Source organism: Heloderma suspectum, chromosome 6 (assembly GCF_057233095.1).
Source record: "Heloderma suspectum isolate Gila_16-S chromosome 6, 16-S_ref, whole genome shotgun sequence".
NCBI lineage: Eukaryota > Metazoa > Chordata > Lepidosauria > Squamata > Helodermatidae > Heloderma > Heloderma suspectum.
Window position 1 is genome coordinate 108304185 of NC_139463.1, and position 18957 is coordinate 108323141.

Below are 18957 nucleotides of genomic sequence, written 5' to 3' on the forward strand. Positions count from 1 at the left end.
CCTCCACCGGTTCCTTCTGCTCAGGCCGTTTCAATGGTGAAGCGGTGGCACAGGAGTTAAAAGTTTCCACTCGGTGAACCGGCTGGGCAGCAACTGCCTCTGTAGCTTTCCATCGCGGAAGACACCCTACGGACAACTGCCGTGAAACGAACCAATGGTTTTGCGCAAGCCAATGAAGATGGCTTCCACCCCTCCCTGCATTTTAGCCTTTGTGGGATCGACCGAGTAAGTCCACGCCCCGCCAACAGTCCCTGGATGAACATAGGGGCACCTTTATACCATCCGAGGGCTCATGAGGACTAGTGTAGTGTGTTGATTAAAGCAAAGGCAAGCAACCAGGTGTCTTGGACTCCAGTTCCCACAATCCCTTAGCATCGGCCTGCCTTCTGCTACCTGATGCCCTCCCGGTGTTTTGGACTACAACTCCCAGCATCCCTGACCACTGGTCATGCTGGCTGGGGTTGATGGGAGTTGAGGTTGCAAACATCTGGAGGGCACCATGCTTGAGCACCTCTAACTCACTCTCGCATCCTCCATCCAATTTACTCAGCGATAGGAACTCCTCCCCTGGGTTAAAAGCCAAGAGGGTGATTTCGGTCTTTGGGTTGAACCAGCCTTCCCCAATCTGATGCCCTCCAGATGTGCCCGACTATACAGTCAACAGCCATGCTGGCTGGCAGCTGTGGTCTGACACATCTGGAAGGCGACAGAGTTTTAACAAGGCATTGCCCAGAGGCAAGTACCGGGACAAACTCAGGACAGTAATTTATCATGAGGGCTGGCTCCATCGCCTGGTACCCTCCTGATGCCTGCCCTGCCTCCCCCTTTAAGAAAATGCCTACAATGCCCCAGCGTGACACTACATAAGGGGCACTGTGGAAAATTAAAATGGTGCCTGGTCCCTCCAGCCTTGACCAGCTGATAGAGGAGCCCCCTCCCCCCCAAGGAGGCACTTTGCCCAGCCTCCCTTTGACGCTGGAGCCAGCCTTGTTTATCACGGACAAGTACCAGAAACTCAGAACTGCAGCTGGCAAATGGAGACACGTAGAACCGCCCTGTGGGTGCTTGCAGAGCTCACGCTATTTATTTATTTATTTATTCATTCATTCATTCATTTCATTTCATTTCATTTCATTTCTATACCGCCCAATAGCCGAAGCTCGCTAACCCCCTACACATAGCGCTAAGGCTGCCAACTTTTCCCGACAGCCCCTGTGACGTGATTTTCGCACCAGCTTGAAGCGCAGACCTTAGGAGGGCTTATCTCCACATCCTAGACAGCTTCACCTGGTGCTATTTTGCAAGGCCCCGTTGAAGGCGCAGGAGCAGAGAAAGGTGGGTTGTCGTTTTTGTTGTTGTTTTCTCTTGGTCAGTTGGCAATCACAATGGCTCCATTTGGTGGGGAAGGTAGCACATCCCTAGATACTGGAGACATGTGATATTGCCGAAAAACGGGAGCGCTCCCTCAGCAGAAGGCACCTCGACCCTGCAGGACAGAAGCGCCTCATAGGTCCTGCCATGCAAAAGCAACCACTTCTGGGGAACAGCACTGCTCATTCAGTATAGGGCAAAGCTTGTGGCCAAAGGTCTTCTCAGGCTCATCATATGACCGGAGAAGTCCAGGCTGTTCACAGAACAAGAAGTACTTGTAACTATTCCTTGTGCTCAGCTATTACACCAGATCATCACACCAGATTCCTCAAAGCATGCAGTCGACAGAAAGGAAGTTGGCTTCACCAGGTAAGAATTGTGTGTGGGTGCCATGCACACAAGCATGGATGAGTGGAAGAGAGACAGTGTAAAGAACAGGATTTTAATGCCCCAATTAATTAAAAAGCCTTCCCAGGAAATAAGATTCCCCTCTCCTAACTGCATGCAAAAAGCCAAGAGAAAGTAAAGAATTCAGAACTGCCTTTATTTTAAGCCAGCGCTGAGTGAAGTATGGCTCTGGTTTCCAACCTGTACTGGCAGGATCCTTAGGCTTCCTCAGGAGCCTATGAGATTCTTCAATGAGAATCTGAGACTGTAAATTCCTAGTCTATGTTGCTCGTGCAACACTGGAAGTCACCACATACACTGACAGGGAGGCACAGTAATAATAATAAAATGGCCAGTGATGGTGGAAAACAGCTTCTTGGAGCAGTATCCAATGGCACTCCTACACAAAGTAGACCCATTGACACAAATGGGCCTAGTTTATGTAGAACTACCATTGGATACTGCCCTTGGCCTCCAAGCCAGTCTCAAGGCAGCATTAGCTGCATTCTAGCACAGGGGCAGACAGAACTCTGATCGAAATGTACTGGCAGATCTCCAGGTGATTTACCGTAGATCAGTGTGGGTTTCCATCTCCCAATCCTTTAAAAACAGCAACAGCAAAAACCCTGGTTTTCCTCCTAAATCAGGCTGCTGAAATCAACAAATTGGGGGTGGGAGGTGGGGGAAAATAGGAACAGACTTGTGGGCAAAAGGATTTTTGTGTGAACTCCAGTTCTGGCACTGAAATAACAAATTCCAGTGGGGCTGTCCTTGAGGCTGGTCCGGAAGCTGGAGCTAGTACAGAATGCAGCAGCTTGGCTGTTGTCAGGAGCGGCCCCTTTTCAGCATGTAACTCCATTGCTGAGGGACCTGTCCTGGCTGCCTATTCGCTACTGGGCCGGGTTTAAGGTATTAGTACTAGTGTACAAAGCCCTAAACAACTTGGGACCAGGATACCTGAGAGAGCGCCCTCTCCCTTGTCAACCTGCCCGGTCACTGAGGTCATTGGAGGCTTGCTCTTGGTAGTTCCACATGGACCTATGGCCCAATTGGAGTCTACCAGGAAAAGAGCCTTCAGTGTGGTGGCCCCCTCCCTGTGGAACTCCCTGCATTTGGAAGTCAGGCAGGCACCAACGTTGTGTTGCTTTTGGCACCTCCAGATGACATTGTTATTTCAAGAGCCCTTCCCTGAGTGACTAGCTGAGTGACCAGGTTAATAAGTTCAGAATCTGTTCTTTTAAAATGTTTTGTTTTAATTATGGGGTTTTATTCTTTTATCTTGTTGTTCACCGCTCCGAAATCTTTGATGTGGAGCGGTATACAAATACTGTAAATAAATAAAATAAAAATAAATTCCTGAGAGCTTGGGGTTCTAGTGAGGAGGAGAAGAAAAAAAAACTAGATTCCATAGGCCTAAGGTCCCCTGTTCTAGCGCACGCTCTGAGTTTATGAGGAGCAACAACTAGGCCTGACCAGGCTGATGGTTTCCTTGAAAAATGGAGAAAACACCCTACAACAAGAGTGCAGAACTGGCAGCCCAGGGGACAAATCCAGACCACCTGAGGTCCCAATCCAGCCATCCAGGGTTCCCCAAATGGCCACACTCTGTTCCCCGAGCCCTAGGCCTCTTTTCTTAACTGCCAATCGTTTGGTGTTGGCCCAGCTTTTGTACCATTTTCCCCCATTCTAAAAGGTTGAAATGCTTAAAGCTAAGAGATGCTGGGGTGGGTGGTTGTATTTTGGCCCCACCCAAAACAGAATTTGGCCCTCAGGCTGAAAGAGGTTCAACAACCCTGGCCTAGAACCTGCCCTTGTGTTTCCAGAATCCTTTGCAACACGCAGGGATTCTCTGGTGGCCGGCACACAGCTGCTTCCTGGCAGAGGAAATGACACAGAGAGAAGGTAAGAGGTTTTGAGAGCCGCTGGAGGAGGGCAGCTGCAGAACCCAGGAGAATTTCCATGTCTGCTTTGTGCTGGGTGAAAAAGCGGGAAATTGCATCCTGGGGTTGCAGACTGCCATTCCTGGCTCATTTCTCCCTTCTATGTAAGCTCGCAAAATATACAAGGCTCCATTAATCTTGGCAACTTTAACCTAATGCCAGACAACCCAGGGTTGGCACCTCCCGCCCCTGGGAGCGCTCAGGCCAGGAGCTGCGTGAATAGAACTAAAATGGGGAAAGACCCACTGAAATCTGGCGGGGAAACGGAGCCTGCATCAAAACACCAGGAAGCTGTGGCAAAAGGGTTTTTCAGATGCTCGTGAAAATCGGTGTGCCTCACGCTATGCTTGTTGGCGTCACCCTCTAATCTGTTGCTTAAACCTATTAAAAAATCTTTCCGGGAAGTGGGAAGATCTTTCGCGGCCACCTGATGCGTCAAGAACAGGCCAGCTTTTACAGAATGTGCCTCAGGGTAGGAGGGGTGGGGAATGGGTAAAATTCAGAGGAGATTGTTTTTACTCAGCTTGAGAGCTTTTGCACTTAACTCTGCCGCCATGCCCATCAGACGTCACCCCCAAAGCACGCCAGCCTATTCCCTCAGACCCACCAAGAAGCCACTGTCTGTCTTCACCCCCCCCCCCCCGGTTAAAAGCACAGAGGCTGTTAAATGCATGCAGGATAGGGGTCGTAGCTCAGTGGTAGAGCCCATGCTTTACATGCTTTTCTCTTCACACAGTGGCCAACCAGCTGCCCATAGGAAACTCACAAGCAGGGCATGAGCGCAACAGCACCCTCCCGCCCATGCTGCCCAGCAACTGGTGCGCCTAGGCTCACTGCCATCAGATAGCACATAGCCATCACGACCAGTAGCCACTGTTAGCCTTCTCCTCCAGGAATTTGTCTAACCCCCATTTAAAGCCATCACTACAGCTTATGGCAGCAAATGCTCTGATTCACTATACAGCAGCTTCCTATATTCCTATAGGATCTTTTTTTAAAAAAGCAAGAAGTAAAGCAACCTTCCTATTGAGTTTTAGATCCCCCTCCAGTCCCTGATGGCTGCTATACTTTGCCTTCCCATGCCTGCCCCCCCAGGCACTTAGAAGGAAGGGGAAACAAGGACCCAGGAATCCTGCCTGCCAGCTGGCATGCTTAGATTAACCTATAATCATCAGGGCCAAGTTCAGCATTCTCATGGGAATTCAACCAAGGAGGAGCCAGTCCAGACAGGGGCAGAGCCCAAACAAATGCAACTTCTCTAAACAAAACGGTTGCAGACAAGGTCAGTTGTCTTCTAAGCCAGCCTTCCCCAACCTGCACTCCCCACATGTGTTGGACTGCAACTCCCATCGTCCTCAGCCACTGGTTGGGATGATAGGAGGTGCACTCCAACCCATCTGTAGTTCGAAGCATTTTAATGTTTGGGGGGGACCACATCTTTGTTTATGTTTTTGGTTTTCTGAATTTTTGTAAAACCTGCCCTGATCGGTTCCAGAAGGGCAGTACAGAAATGCAATAAAGAAATAAAACTGGAGGATGCCCAGTTGGAGACAGCTAACTTAGGCAATGTTCGTTCCTCCCTTCTGGGCCCCAGGCCACAGTCTTGAACAAATCCTCAGGAGAGCTTTTCTCTGCGTCTCTCACCATGGCACATTTCCCCTTATCAGGAGGACTTAATTTGAGGCTCAGGAACCTGGCTGCAACAGTCAGGGCCCTTCTCCAGGAACAAGTGAAGTAATGAGATGGCAGGAAGCGCCTCTGAGCATGCGTGGAGCGCATTTTCCCCTCACCACCGAGACACCTTATCCGATCCTGTGGCTGGGCTCAAAACTGAGGCTGCCCACTGGCATGTTTGGAGATAACCTCTTTAACATAATGCCCTCCACAATCTGTGGTGAATAAGAAGATCCCTGAGTGTGGGATTTGCTGGGCTCGTTTGCTGGGTGCGCCATGCTCATATGAACAGTGTGTGGCTCTACGCACAACTGACCATTAGAGAAACCAGGGCAAGTTTAAACTGATATTTGGGGGGTGTTTTCCTTGGGAGAGCTGTGCCACGAGAAAGCTTGCTTATTTCAGTGTGGGCTTACGTAACCCTGCATGCTATAGATATGTATCGAAACATACAGAAAGGTTATGCTAAGTAAGCCGTGGCAGCAGGCAGCTGGCTGGACAGAACCTAACCGTCTGATGCAGATATGGGCATGACTGGGGCATGACTTGGAGGAACTTCCAGATGGGTGCGGATGTTGTTATCTTGCACCCACAGCCTCATCATACCAGGACTGAAACAGACTGTTTTAACAGAATTAGAATGGGCTGGTTGACAACTGGAGTAAAAAGTATAGGGCTGGATCTGGGCATAAGGAGAGACAGAAGGTGGCCAAGCTAGATGGGAGCCAAACTCTTGCCCATTTGTTCCTGATTAGACTTGCTATAGAGTGAAGAAATACTTCCTTTTCTCTGTCCTGAATCTCCCACTATTCACGGCTATGGAAACCCACATGAGCACAAATTACAAGAATGGCTGCAGGAGTATGAATACCATATGCAGGACAAAAAGAATATTGTTCCCTTCCTTAGAATTCCTTTGGGGCAGGCCATGGCGATTCCCTCTTGGTTGTCTAAGCTGGTATTGACCTTCAAAGCCCCAAACACCTTGGGAGCCCAGATACCTGAAGGAACACCTCTCCCTGTATCCTTACATCTGGGGGAGAGGCCCATCTCATTGTCCCAGTGGAAGTACATCAGCTGTGGTAATATGAGACAGGGCCTCCTCTGTGGTAGTGCCCCGACTCTGGAAGGCCCTCGGCCAATGCTTTACTGCCATTTTGGCACCAGGTGAAGATCTATCAGTTTGCCTGGGCATTTTTGATGACTCAACGAACATAACTGGATTGCTGTGGCTGTATTAAATGTGTCACATTTTATTGTTTTAATATTGCTCATTGTATTTTATTGTTTTAATAATATTACCCACCCTGGCATTTTTATGAAAGGCGGGTTATAAATAGAATTAAACAAGCAAACAAACTAAAACCTCTTACATGTCCCTGCAAACTCACACGGGGCCTAGGCACGACCTAAACGGCTGTTTGCACAGATAAACACACCCAACTGCATAGAGTATCACTTTTGATTCTGGAGAACAAGGTTTAATTCGAGCTTCATTAGATATCCAGGCAAGGCAGGAAACGCTTCCTCATACTTTGGGCCCAAATCACCAGAACTGAACCCCAGTCTACACATGCAGCAGAATGAGGCAGTAGGAAGGACCGAACCGCTTTAGACCCAAGTGCTGGTTCTGTTGTTTTTGGTTTTTACTTTCAAGGGAATATATTTTTACAATTTTTTTTATTTTTTTACAAAAAGTGGACCCCCCCCATACACCTGAAGTGGTACAGTCCACTGTGCCACGCAATTCTGATGCATGTGTAGATCAGGCCCCATTTTCTCCTCCGGAGTGGGGGAAACCCTGATCCAAACGGATGCTACTGGCAAAAAGTCATGTTGTCCAAGCTGACTCACAGGTCTGCGTAGTAATAACAATCACTGTTATAGAAACAAAAAGGTTATTTGCAGCACAGCTGCAGACAGGGCTTGCCATTGTGGGTGGGGAGCAGAAAGCGACAGACAACCACACCGCCTTCCCATCCTGCTCGCTCGCTCCCCCCCACCCTCTCTCTCTCTCTCTCTCTCTCTCTCTCACACACACACACACACACGTACATGTGTCTGTATATATAAATTGGGGGCACATGCTTTTATGATCTGTGATGCACATTATCAGCACTGGGCATTTGCAACCAAGAGGAAAGCAGAGGAAAAAACATTGCGACATCCCAAGTTATGTTCATAACTTGTTTTTTTGCCTTCTGCCCTGCTAAGGGCAAAACATTTCCCCACTCAATGAAACAAGCAACAAACCCCATGGCCACAAGCTCATAAAGATCCTGTGTTCATCACCTCCACCTTGCCAAGTAGGGCTGCCAACTGGCCAGGAAAATAAAACTGGTCTTGCGCATTTGCGTGCCTTTCACAGCCATTCAAGGATGCTTCCTTCCAAATCCACTGCTTTAGGTCTGCAGCCTCAGCATCCTTGAACAGCCATGAAAGGCACGCAACAGGCCAGACCAGTTTGCTCACCCTTTAGGCATCAGGGGCTTCAGACAGGACGTCCCTCCCCAGGCACACTCCCAGGTTAATGAATGACAGGTTGCTGGCCGCCGGCCACAACTATCCCACCCCTTTTGCGCACAAATGCGAAGTCTGGACACTCTGCTCTGCACTGCAGAGTCGTTCACCCCTCTTGGGCGATGGACCAGGAGAAGGTCAAGCGCTTTATGGCCAGGATGAACCTGATCCAGCCCAGAGAGCTTAAGTAACTCTCCAGAAAATCTACTTATGAGTTACATTGACTCCCGGCCACCCTAGTGCATAGTAAGCAAATCGATCATGTGCAAGCCCACCAGAACATGCTGGAAACACCTCTGGGCATAGATAATACATAGACCCCCCCATTACACCCCTATGCCAAATAGTATCTACTAACCGCCTTTGCACTCCACCTTTTGTCTAAGAGGCTCCCAAAAAAACAAAAGCAGAAGTAGGTCACTGCTGGATCAGACCAGAGGTAGTCCATGAGTGCAGAACCATCTGCACTTCTGTAAATCACCCAGAGAGCTTCGGCTATGGGGCAGCATAGAAATGTAATAAATAATAATAATAATTTCTTTCACCCTGAGGGACAAATTCAGTTTCGGAGACGCTCTTGGGGGCCGCATCCAATGGCAAAGGGCGGGGAGAAAAATACCACTGTATTTTAGCTTAAAGCCCTTACTGCCAGTAAATAAACCTTAGGAGAGGTATTTCAACCTTTTAGAACTGGAAGGGGGAACCACGCAAAAACTGGGAAACCACCAAGTGATCAGCAGTTGGAGGAGAGGTGGTGGGACTGGGGGAAGGGGGCATGGCCTTCTGGGAAATCCCGGAGGGCCAGACTTGGCCTGCGGACCTGAGTTTCAACACCCCAATCAAGTCCAGCGTCCTGTTTCCCATGGTGGGCAGCAAGGTGCTTCTGGGAAGACCACAAGCAGGACAGAAAGGTTATAGCCCTCTCTCACCACTGCCTTCCCCTCCCCCCCAGTTCAGAGGTATATTGCAGCTGAACTTGGAGGTTCTATTAGTCATCAGGGCTAAAAGCTCAAAGGAGTGCACATGGGGGGAGAACAAGACAATATCCCACATTAGGGTCACATCCACCCTGCAAGGGAGGCCAGACTGGCTTGGCTCAACATCAGGTTCATGATCAGCAGGATGTGGGGGAGCTTGCAGTGAAAAGCCCCAAAGGAAGGTATGGGGCAAAGATCTAGCTTGAAGCCTTGCACTGTGGCTCCCCTGAAAGGGGTGAGGCTGTGCTTTCTCCAATGCGGAGCATACCCAGGAGAGTGAAAAGCCTTGGGTTAGCCTTGACTGAGTCAGACAAGCCAGCTGGGAATGATGGGAGTTGTAGTCCAACACATCTGGAGGGCTGAATGGTCTAAGCTTGCATCCTTCGGGTTGCAGCCCAGGTGGTTCTTCCATCGTGTTTCTCAGAGAAGACTTTGGTCAGGGTTAAAAGAGACACGACCCTAAATCTGTACCTAGCAACTATATCTCCCCCCATTTTTACTCTAGAGTAGGTGCCAAGGAGCCAATCTGGATCAGGACCGATTCAGGCTTTTGTGCCTTGTGCCTAGTCTAGATTGAAAATGGACAAAATATGTAGCTGCTAGACACAAATTTAAAGTCATATCTGTTTTGGCTCTCGGAAAGGGTGTTTTGTAGATTCTGGAGCTGAGAGACCTCCTGGAAAAGTTGATCCTGCCCTAAGATCATTAAATGCTTAGAGATATTTTTAAATATGGACAGTGGTCCATATTTAATAATTAAATAATAATTCTTTGAGAAGCCACCATATAAAGCTTATTGGGTGATCTTGGGCCAGTAACTCCCCCCCCCCCCAGTGTAACCTACCTCACAGGGTTGTTTTGAGGATAAAATAGAACCACATAGGCCTCCCTAAGCATCACGGAGGAAGGGTGGAATAAATGTGCAATAACAAATATAAATATCTGAACAGGCAGTGAGTAGAGGGAAGTTAGCACACTAACAGCATTTTTTTTCTTTTTAAAGACACTCCACTCCCTTTCCACCCCAAATCTTCCCCCACCCAAAGGCAAAATAAGGACAATAATTTACCAAGGCCAGGTAATAGAAAAGAGGGACTATGCTGACAAGTGAGGTCGGTTGAGACTTGTGCCTGGGGAAGGTTATAAGAAGAGGTCTCCGGGGCACTGGAAAACAGGAGATGATGGGTTCAGATTGAGGGCAGCAGGGGGTGGGGGGAAACCCCCAGGAGAAACAGCAGAGGCCCAGAGACCCAAACAACATTCCAGGAAGTACAGTCATGTCTCAAGAGGCACTTTGCATCATAACTTCACCTTCGCCACTTGGCGGGAGGGGGGATGCGGCAGCATCTCTGGCTTCTGATTGGCCTCTCCGCTGGAGGGGTGTGTGAGCCAGGAAATGCGCTCATTGGCCGTCTGCCTGTGGGAATGGCTGTGATGCATGGGGGGCGGGGGGAGCAGGGAGAAGCTGAGAAGGAAATTGTGCCATTGCAGAGAAATGAACTCAGAGGGGGGGGGGAGTGTGTGTAAACAGGATGGGTAGACCCACAATGAGTAAAAGCTTCTTAGAACGTATACAGACAGAAACGAGAAGTACTGGTTCCCCCCCCCCCTTGATTTCTGGGCATTACCTGACTTGCAACAGGGTGTTCGCAATGCCACCTTTGCCCAGAATAGTCGACACGCTCCACTTTCAGGTGTAACAGGAAGGAACGGGAACGTGACAAACCGTTCCTGTTTGCACAGGGCTGGTATTGCATGCCATGTCTCTCTGCATCAGCATGACTCCTGACTCTGGGGACAAACAACAAGCGGGCAGCCATTGTCACTGCCCTGTCTGTCGGCTTCCAGAGCTATCTGGGTAGCTGCTGCTGGAGTCGGAACGTTAAGGATAGATGGACCTTTGGCCTGATCCAGCAAGGCAGTTCTTTCAAAGGGTTAGATAAATGTAGGGCAGGCTGGGCCTATCAGCAAATAAGACCCAGCTATTCCCTCTAATGGCAAACGCTGGTGGTTGAGTGCTGACAGGGCTGGGGCCAAAATGAGGCCATGAGAAACAAGCAGGAGGCAAGAGGGTGCTCCTGTGAACTTCAAGATATGCAGAAGTACAACACTTTTTTTTTAAGGGTGCAAGAACAACATAACCAGAGCCAGTGTAGTGTAGTGGTGAGAGTGACGGACTGGGAGCCGGGAGATCTGGGTTCTAGTCCCCACTTGTCCATGGAAGCTCACTGGGTGACTTTGGGCCAGTCACAGACTCTCAGCCCAGCCTACCTCACAGGGTTCTTGTTGTGAGGATGCAACGGAGAGGAGGAGGAGAATGTAAGCCGCCTTGGGTTCCTTGAAAGAGGAAAGAAGGCGGGATATAAATGCAATAATAAATAAATAAATAAATAACGCACACACCAAAACAGTCCAATGGGGACTGAGCATGCTCGGCAGCCTCCAGGAGCCATGGGATATGTGGCTGGAACCCTGAACAGGAGTATTACTGTTAGGGGGCGAAGATACACCACAACTTTTTGTTGCAGTGTCCCACTTGTAAAGGCTAAAAATAAATTGTGTTTCGGGGAAGCATCCCTTTGAAGGCTGGATGCTGAGGACAAACACAAGGGGAGAGCCATCGCCCTCAGCACCACTGGGATTATGAGAACCGCTTTGCTGAATCAGACCAAAACCACATCTAGAAAACCCCACGGATGGAGAACACACTTTGGACATGTAGGTTCATACACAACTGCAAACTTAAGATGTAACTGATTTGGCAGTGATGTGGCTGAGGAAGAAGCAAATATACAATCCCCCGGAAAGGGAGATGCAGTGGAGCCAACCTTTAACTCTCAGCCTCATTTCCCCACTGCGGGAAATGGGCACAATGAGAACCAACTCCATGGGGTTGTTGTGAGTGAGCTGTAATCAGTGGCGTGAGTTAGTTTGTAAGTGACCACTCCCAAGCCAACAGCATGCCAGATGTGATAAGGAACAAGGAAGTTGAATGCCCAAGGCTGGACAGAAACCAGAGTTTCATAATTGTAACCTGCCATGCTCCCAAGTACAGAGAACTGGTTTTCGGTGAAGAAATCTGGAAATTCCTTCATTTCACTATTTTTTTTTTAAGTTTCTAGTCCTTAAGACTAACTGCCAAGGCAGATTTAAGAATGTACAGGTTCTGCCTGGTGAAATCTCAGAAGCACGTGTGTGCACGCATACGCGCGTGTACACAGGGATCTGAGCAGGATTTCTACTGGACAGGCTTTCAGTGACTAGCATAATTCTTTGTCCCCCTGCTGTGATTATGAGAAGCAGTATAAATGACAAGAAAGAAGCAAACATATGCCTTCATTTGCAGAAATGTATGCAACAGTTGCAGAATTCCGTTTTGGTTGGCGCATAATTTTTTACTTTTTTTGTTCTAATAGTTGTAATCCATAGCCCAAATGCTAAACAGAAAATTCATAATGATGCATTCCACGCAAAGTGTTTACACAGCACTTACTGTTGTCAGAGTAACAGGTTCCCACAGCTCTTACTTAACTCCAATCAGTAATGGAGGCCCTTCTCACTTGCCCATTTTCGGGAGCAGTTAGGTTGGTGGGTATGAAGGACATGGCCTGCTCTGTGGTAGCTCCCCCACCTTTGGAAAGCATTGCTATCTGGTGTCCATCAGACCCCATTATCACAGGCCTTTAGAAAAGCCCTGAAAACCCATTTGTTTTCTCTAGCTTTTACCTGAGACACATTTTATTTGGACAATGTTGATGTTTCTTAGCTGGTCTGCTCCTGAAGGGGTTTTTAACTGGATGGAACCTGTCTATTTCTTTTACTGTTGTGTTTTTAACTGAGTTGTTTTATGTTGTTTTAATTCAGAGTTTGCTTTTAATCTGTATTTTATTATTATTAGTTGGCTTTGAGAGCCACTTTGAAAAAAAGGCAGGTCATAAATGTAATAAATAAACTGTAATAATTCCAAGCTTAGATCAGCCTTGTCCTCCATATATGTAGGACCACAGAAATGGCCGTTGGTTTTTAAGCTGTAAATCTAAATAGTACCGATAATTGTGAATTAAGAGAATCCCCCTTCCAGCCCTCAATGAGAATACACAGAATAATCTCAGCCCTAGATCTCATCTTCTGCTCTCTGTTTCTAGACACCATCCAAAGAATCAAGGAGCTCTTATTCCATGTTCCTGTATTCTACGTGAGCTACTTTGAGAAGGAAATGCAGGAACCCCGAATTCCACGAGTCCCAGAAATGTATGATCCATTAGACGTCATCACATCACACACTCAAGTTTCTCCCAAGTTCAGAAGGAACAATTCTACCACACTTGCCTTTATTGTCTGACAAGCAACTGTTTTAAAACTACCATCACTGCTACCTATCGCTCCTATAACATTTTTCTACATGCATGGTGCCCTCCACACCTTTTATTTTCACAACAGTCTTATGAGGCAGGCCACTGAGAGACCTTGAGTTGCCCAAGGTCTCCCAGTGGGTCTTGTGGTTGAGCAGGGATTGAATTCTGGATCTTTTGAAGCTCAGACCTAGCAAGCCATCTCTTGGCCACACCAGCCCTCTATGAAAAAAAGGAGACTTCCAAAACCTGAGCTTGGATCAATGCCAGCAACCCCGGAGCATAAATGCCTGGTCTCCTGTTTCCTCAAATCAGCAATTCCCTCACCTTCATCCTACCCAGTAGTCCAAGGTTCCACAGAAAAAGAAAGCTGGATTCTTATTAACTGACCATGACCAACAGGGTAGAAAAATCAAGCTTTTAACCCAGGTCCATCAATAATGAAACCTCCATCCTGGCCTCACAGAGAATAATCCTCATATACTCAATGAGTTATCTGAGCACTTCTATGGAAGTCAGTCCAAGGTTCTGTAAAAAGAAACCAGGTTCTCTTATCCATTAACAGTGACTAGTGGAGAAGAAAACGAGACCTCTTGCCCCACCAGGGGACAGATCCCCAAACCTACTTCTTCACAGGGCAATAAAAGCTCTTATTGAGTCAACAAGGATTCCCCGTCCCCCAGTGGAAGAACTTATATTTCTTATTTAGTATAAAAGTTGTTTTTAAAGTGTTGCAAGTTTCTGGACCTTACAAAGTTCTTCTTCAAGCACAGATTATTGGCCGCATTTCCACTTGGTTCCTCCCACTTAGCACAAGCTGCTAAACCAGGAGCGAGCAACTTGTGGCCTTCCAGACGTTTTTGCCTACAACTCCCATCCCTCACCATTGGCTATGCTGGCTAGGGCTGATGGGAGTAGTACACCAAAACATCTGGTGGACCACAAGTTGCCCACCCCTCTGCTAAGCAAACCAGAAATTGTTTGTTTTCCCTAGGCTGGGTGGGTCTGATGAGAGTTGTAGTCCAACACATCTGGAGGGAACCAGGTTGGGAAAGGCTGGTTTAGCACATCTTCTGCACCCAGGACCCTGCCTTGTTGCTCCTTTCACAAGCCAGGATCATAAAGTATGGCTTATTCTTGGCTTACGAATCCTGGCTTGTTTGGGAGCAACAAACTATGATCCCAGGTTTCAACGAGATATTAAACAAACCATTTCTGGTTTGTTTAGCAACTCACGCTAGACAGATGAGCCAAGCAGAAGCAAATTCAGGATCCTCCAGAGTCCCGGCTTACCATTCTATGTGAATTGTCAGCAAAACCACCCGCTTGCCTGAACAAGTACCTTGGATGCTTTCTAAAAGCTTCCAACTCCATTAAACAGCCAGTTGCTTTAAAGAAAACCACTGCATCACCAGCCTGTGTGATCAAGGCAACCTTTCAAACATTGTGCTGACACTGTAAGAAGTTATCTGTGTATACCCAGTACCAAATTTGACACCGGAAATAAAGGATGCAAACCTATGTTTTGCGCAATTTATCCTGAAGTCAGCCACAATCCAGATCATAAACCACTTTTGACCATGGGCCCAGCAATTCCTAGACACAAACCATGCCAGGAAGAGAGATAAACCACTGGTACATCTTCACCAGCATAAAAGATACTCTAATGGAGTGCTCTGCTGGCATACCTAGTTAAGCAGTTCCACCGGTGTCTCTTTTGCAGCAGTGGCTTATCTCTTGTTGTGCTGGCATATCCTATGCCAACCTTCCAGACTGTTGGACTACAGCTCCCACAATGCTCAGCCACTGGCCATGCTGGCTATGGATTATGGGAGTTGTGGTCCAACATATCTTGTAGAGAGCACCAGGCTGTCCTGTCGCCTAACTCAAGTATAGGATTGCACTCTTAAAGTGCTAATTAAATTAAAAGCTCCCTCTCTTTGCTCTTCTAAAGATACAGCCTTTTACAGTTAGGCCCTGGGGCTCCGCATCTGTACCCATGGGAAGAGCTTCTTATACTTCCCTTCTTCCCTTCTGAGATCTTTCTCCCTGCCCCTCCTACATCCTAACCTACAAGGCAGCCCTTTAGACTGTTGGACTACAATTCCCATCATTGTGTCTAGGGATAAGGGCAGCTGTAGTCCACCATCTGGAGGGCACTTAGTTGGAGAAGGCTGTGCCCAGTTGGAGAAGGCTGCTTTAAAGTCACCTTCTAACCTGCGTGTATCTCCCTCCCTCTGACTCCCCCATTCCCCTGAACTTCCCCCACAAGACCCCCCCCCTTCCCCTCCCAGAGGTTGGGACAACCAGGATCTGATTTGCATCAAACTTCACCATGGCTTCACATAACAAGGCTCAGCCTTGGAAATCAAGAAAAGAGAACTTCTGAGCACATCTGGAGTGCTTTTCCACAACCCCAAGAGCAAACACCACCAACACTTCTGTTCTAAAGATTTATATTCTCAAAAGGTGAGACAAGACAGGACACCTTTTGAAGGTCAAAAGGGAGGAGGAAAAATGCAACCAAGTTTGTGAATCATTAGGAAAAAGATGGTAAGAGCAGTCTGAAGTCTAGGAATTTCCCAGGCTAGCTCTGACTGCAGCCTCAAGGAAACCCAACTTTTGACATGATTCATCACCTACAGATGCAGTCTTTCCTCTCCAAATTGATACTGGGATGGTCCACCTCCTCTTGTAGCTGGCCTCGTTTTTTAACAGTATTAAATATGAGGGAGCTGCAAAAATTCCTCATTCACAGAAAGCTCAGGGATAATAATAGTGTAGTGGTTCGAATGTTGGAGCCAGGAGACCTGGGCTCTAGTCGCCAATTGGCCATGGAAGCTCATGGGTGACTTTGGGCCAGTCACAGGCTCTCAGCCCGACCCACCTCACAGGGTTGTTGTTGTGAGGATAAAATGGAGAGGAGGATTATGTACGCCACCTTGGTTTCCTTGCAAGAGGAAAAAAGGCGAGATATAAATGCAATAATAAATAAATAAATAAATAAATAAAATATGGGGTTGTTGTAAAGACTACAAGGTTCAAACACGGTTCAACCCCCGCCACGAAGCTCACTGGCTGATCTTGGGCCAGTCGCTCTACCTCTCTCTCTCTCAGCCATTTAATCTGCCTCGCAGGATGTTGTGAGTAAAAGTGGGGACAGGGAGGGGACCCACGTAGCCAGCCTGAGCTGCTTGCAGAATAAATATATGTGTGTGTGTGCGTGTGTGCGCGTGCATCTCTGTGTGTAAGCAAAATAATATGTATGAACGACTGTGAGGTCTTTGCAGGTCGGCAGAGAAGCTGTGCACATTGCTGCATTCTCATAAATGTAATCCATCAACTTCTGCTGAGTCTGAGAACTGAACCCAGGTGTCCTGGTGCTTGTCCTCACCTCTTTGGCTTGCTAGAAGAAGAGACCACTCTTCCAGACCTGTGACTAGCCTAGACCCCCTGCCCCCGAACCCAGCTTTCTTACCTCCCAGCTGCCTTCTACCCACAAACTTCACTCCACCCCCATCCTGTGGGGGCCCCAGAGGTCCCAACTCCCACTCTACCATCCCTCTCAGTGTGCCCCCACTCGCAGCCCAAACTGCTTTGTTCCAGAGCAGAAGTTTGACTTGTAGGGTGTGTGTGTGTGTGTGTGTGTGTGGTTCTTCGAACCCACAATAGGCAAGGGGGAGAGGAGGGGCCTGGAGAGATCCCCAAAGTGTAGGGGGCGGGGCGCAAAGCAACCCCAACCTAACTGTGAGAGCCAGTGCTACAAGGCCAAGCTAAAAGCCCGTGTGGCGTAGTGGTTGGACTGGGATCCGGGAGATCAGGAGTCTAGTCCCCGCTCTGTCATGAACCTCACTGTTCATGTTACTTTCCACGCATCACTTGACTCTCAGCCTAACCGACCTCAAAGGGTTGTTGTGAGGAGAAAATGGGGAGGAGGACCATATAAATTGCCTTGGGTTCCTTGCAAGAGGAAAAAAGGTAGGATATAAATTAAATAATACAATAGAATAAATAAATGAGCATGACGACGCCCTCCGACAAGACACTCTTTCTCAGCCTCAGGCTCCACATTCTGCAGTATCTTATTTATTGGTCACACTTATATCCCGCCTTTTCCTCCAAGGTGGACTTCATAAGCCCCCTCTCCGTCTTATCCTCACAACAACCCTGTGAGGTAGGTGCGGCTGGCCCAACATCACCCGGTAAGCTACATGGCCAAGCAGGGACTAGGATTCTGATCTCCCGAGTCCCAGCCCAACACGCTGACCGCTACACCACACACCGTCATGGTGGCAAGAATAGTAAGCACGGTGGCAAGACCCTATTATACCTAAAGCCCTTCCGAATCCCACCCCCTCCGGAAAAAGTGCGATATGAAAACGCTCGGTGCTATTAATTGGCGGGTTATTTCCGCGATAACGAAGAGTCCTGCGGCATCCTGAAGACTACACACACACGTACTGCGGCATAAGCTTTCGCGGGCTACGGCCCCCCATCACCAGATGCGTCGGAAAGATACGCTATCGAGGGAGCAGTGCTGAAAAGGTGGGAAGGGGGATCTCCGGGGGGGGGGCTCCCTAAATCTTTGCCGCAACTGATGCAGGAGCCACGAGCTGGCGCGGATCGCCTCGCTTAGGCCGGCGCAAAACACCGCTCCCCCGCCCCGATCCTGACCTCTCTCCGCGGCTCGCCATGCCTGAGTCCCCGCAAGGTCGTGAGCGCCTCCTCCCGCCGGCCGGACCTCTCCCCGAGCGAATCGCGCGGCGCCGCGGGAGGCAGAGGGCTTTACCGGCCTCCGAAACCGGGAGCCGTGTCGTCACGGCCGCGTCGGCCAATGGCAGGCCTCCTCCGCCGGCAACAAAGGTTGCCACGGCGACGCCAGGGTCTATCGTCATCGCCGTGGACCGCTTTGGCCCTGCCCACTCCATTCATGCCCGGGATGCCGCCGCCGCCGCCAGCGCCTGCAGCGCGGCTCCAGGCGGCGTGGAGGGGAACAAAGGCAACGCAGGTGGGGCGGCCCCGAGGGGCCGTTCCAGGGAATCCGGCGCTGACGAATCCCCGCATGACACAGGGCGAAGGACATGATGGTGACGATGCCATTCATAAAGCCGCGCGCGCGCGCGTGTTCTGGCACGCGGGCGATGTCACGCGTTGCGCTCCTTTCGGGCTCCTGGGGAAATGAGAAGGGAAGCCTTATTTTCCCAGGCATCCGAGTCGTCTCAGTTTCTGTTGTTTTAAACCCGCTACTGTATTTTACGCCTTTGCGTTGCTGCTAGGATTTGTTTCGTTCTGGCTTCTGTGTCGTGGCGTAGTTTCAAAACGTTTGTAGTGTACCTTATGTTGTATGGCATGGTTTTAATTCTTATGAACCACCCAGAGAGCTTTGGCTGTTGGGTGGTATCGAAAGTAAATCTTAGAGATAATATAATAACAGACGCAGCAACTACGCAACAGTGATGCGGTCAGGCAGACCCTGGTTTGTGTGTGCGTGTGTGTAAAAAATAAATATATATATGTATATGTAGAGAGAGAGATAGTCCCAAACATCGAGAGGAAGATCATTCAGACTCCCCAGCATTTCATTTATTACTGTCTTGTTGTTGTTGTTCAGTTGTTCAGTCGTGTCCGACTCTTCGTGACCCCATGGACCATTGCACGCCAGGCCTTCCTGTCCTCCGCTCTCTCCCGGAGCGTGCTCAAGTTCATTTATTACTATCTAACTAGTATCTAACCAAC

At 48.7% G+C, this 18957-nt stretch overlaps 1 protein-coding gene across 1 annotated transcript in view; it reads right to left on the reverse strand.

Moving 5' to 3' along the window:
* PNP (purine nucleoside phosphorylase) overlaps positions 1-18226 on the reverse strand; it is a 29637-nt gene extending 11411 nt beyond the window's left edge. Inside the window, exon 1 of the mRNA XM_084806100.1 lies at positions 17896-18226. Within this exon, the coding sequence (XP_084662226.1) occupies positions 17896-18149 (254 nt within the window). The 5' untranslated portion in view covers positions 18150-18226. The remainder of the gene's footprint in view (positions 1-17895) is intronic.
* Between the last annotated feature and the right edge of the window lie 731 nt (positions 18227-18957).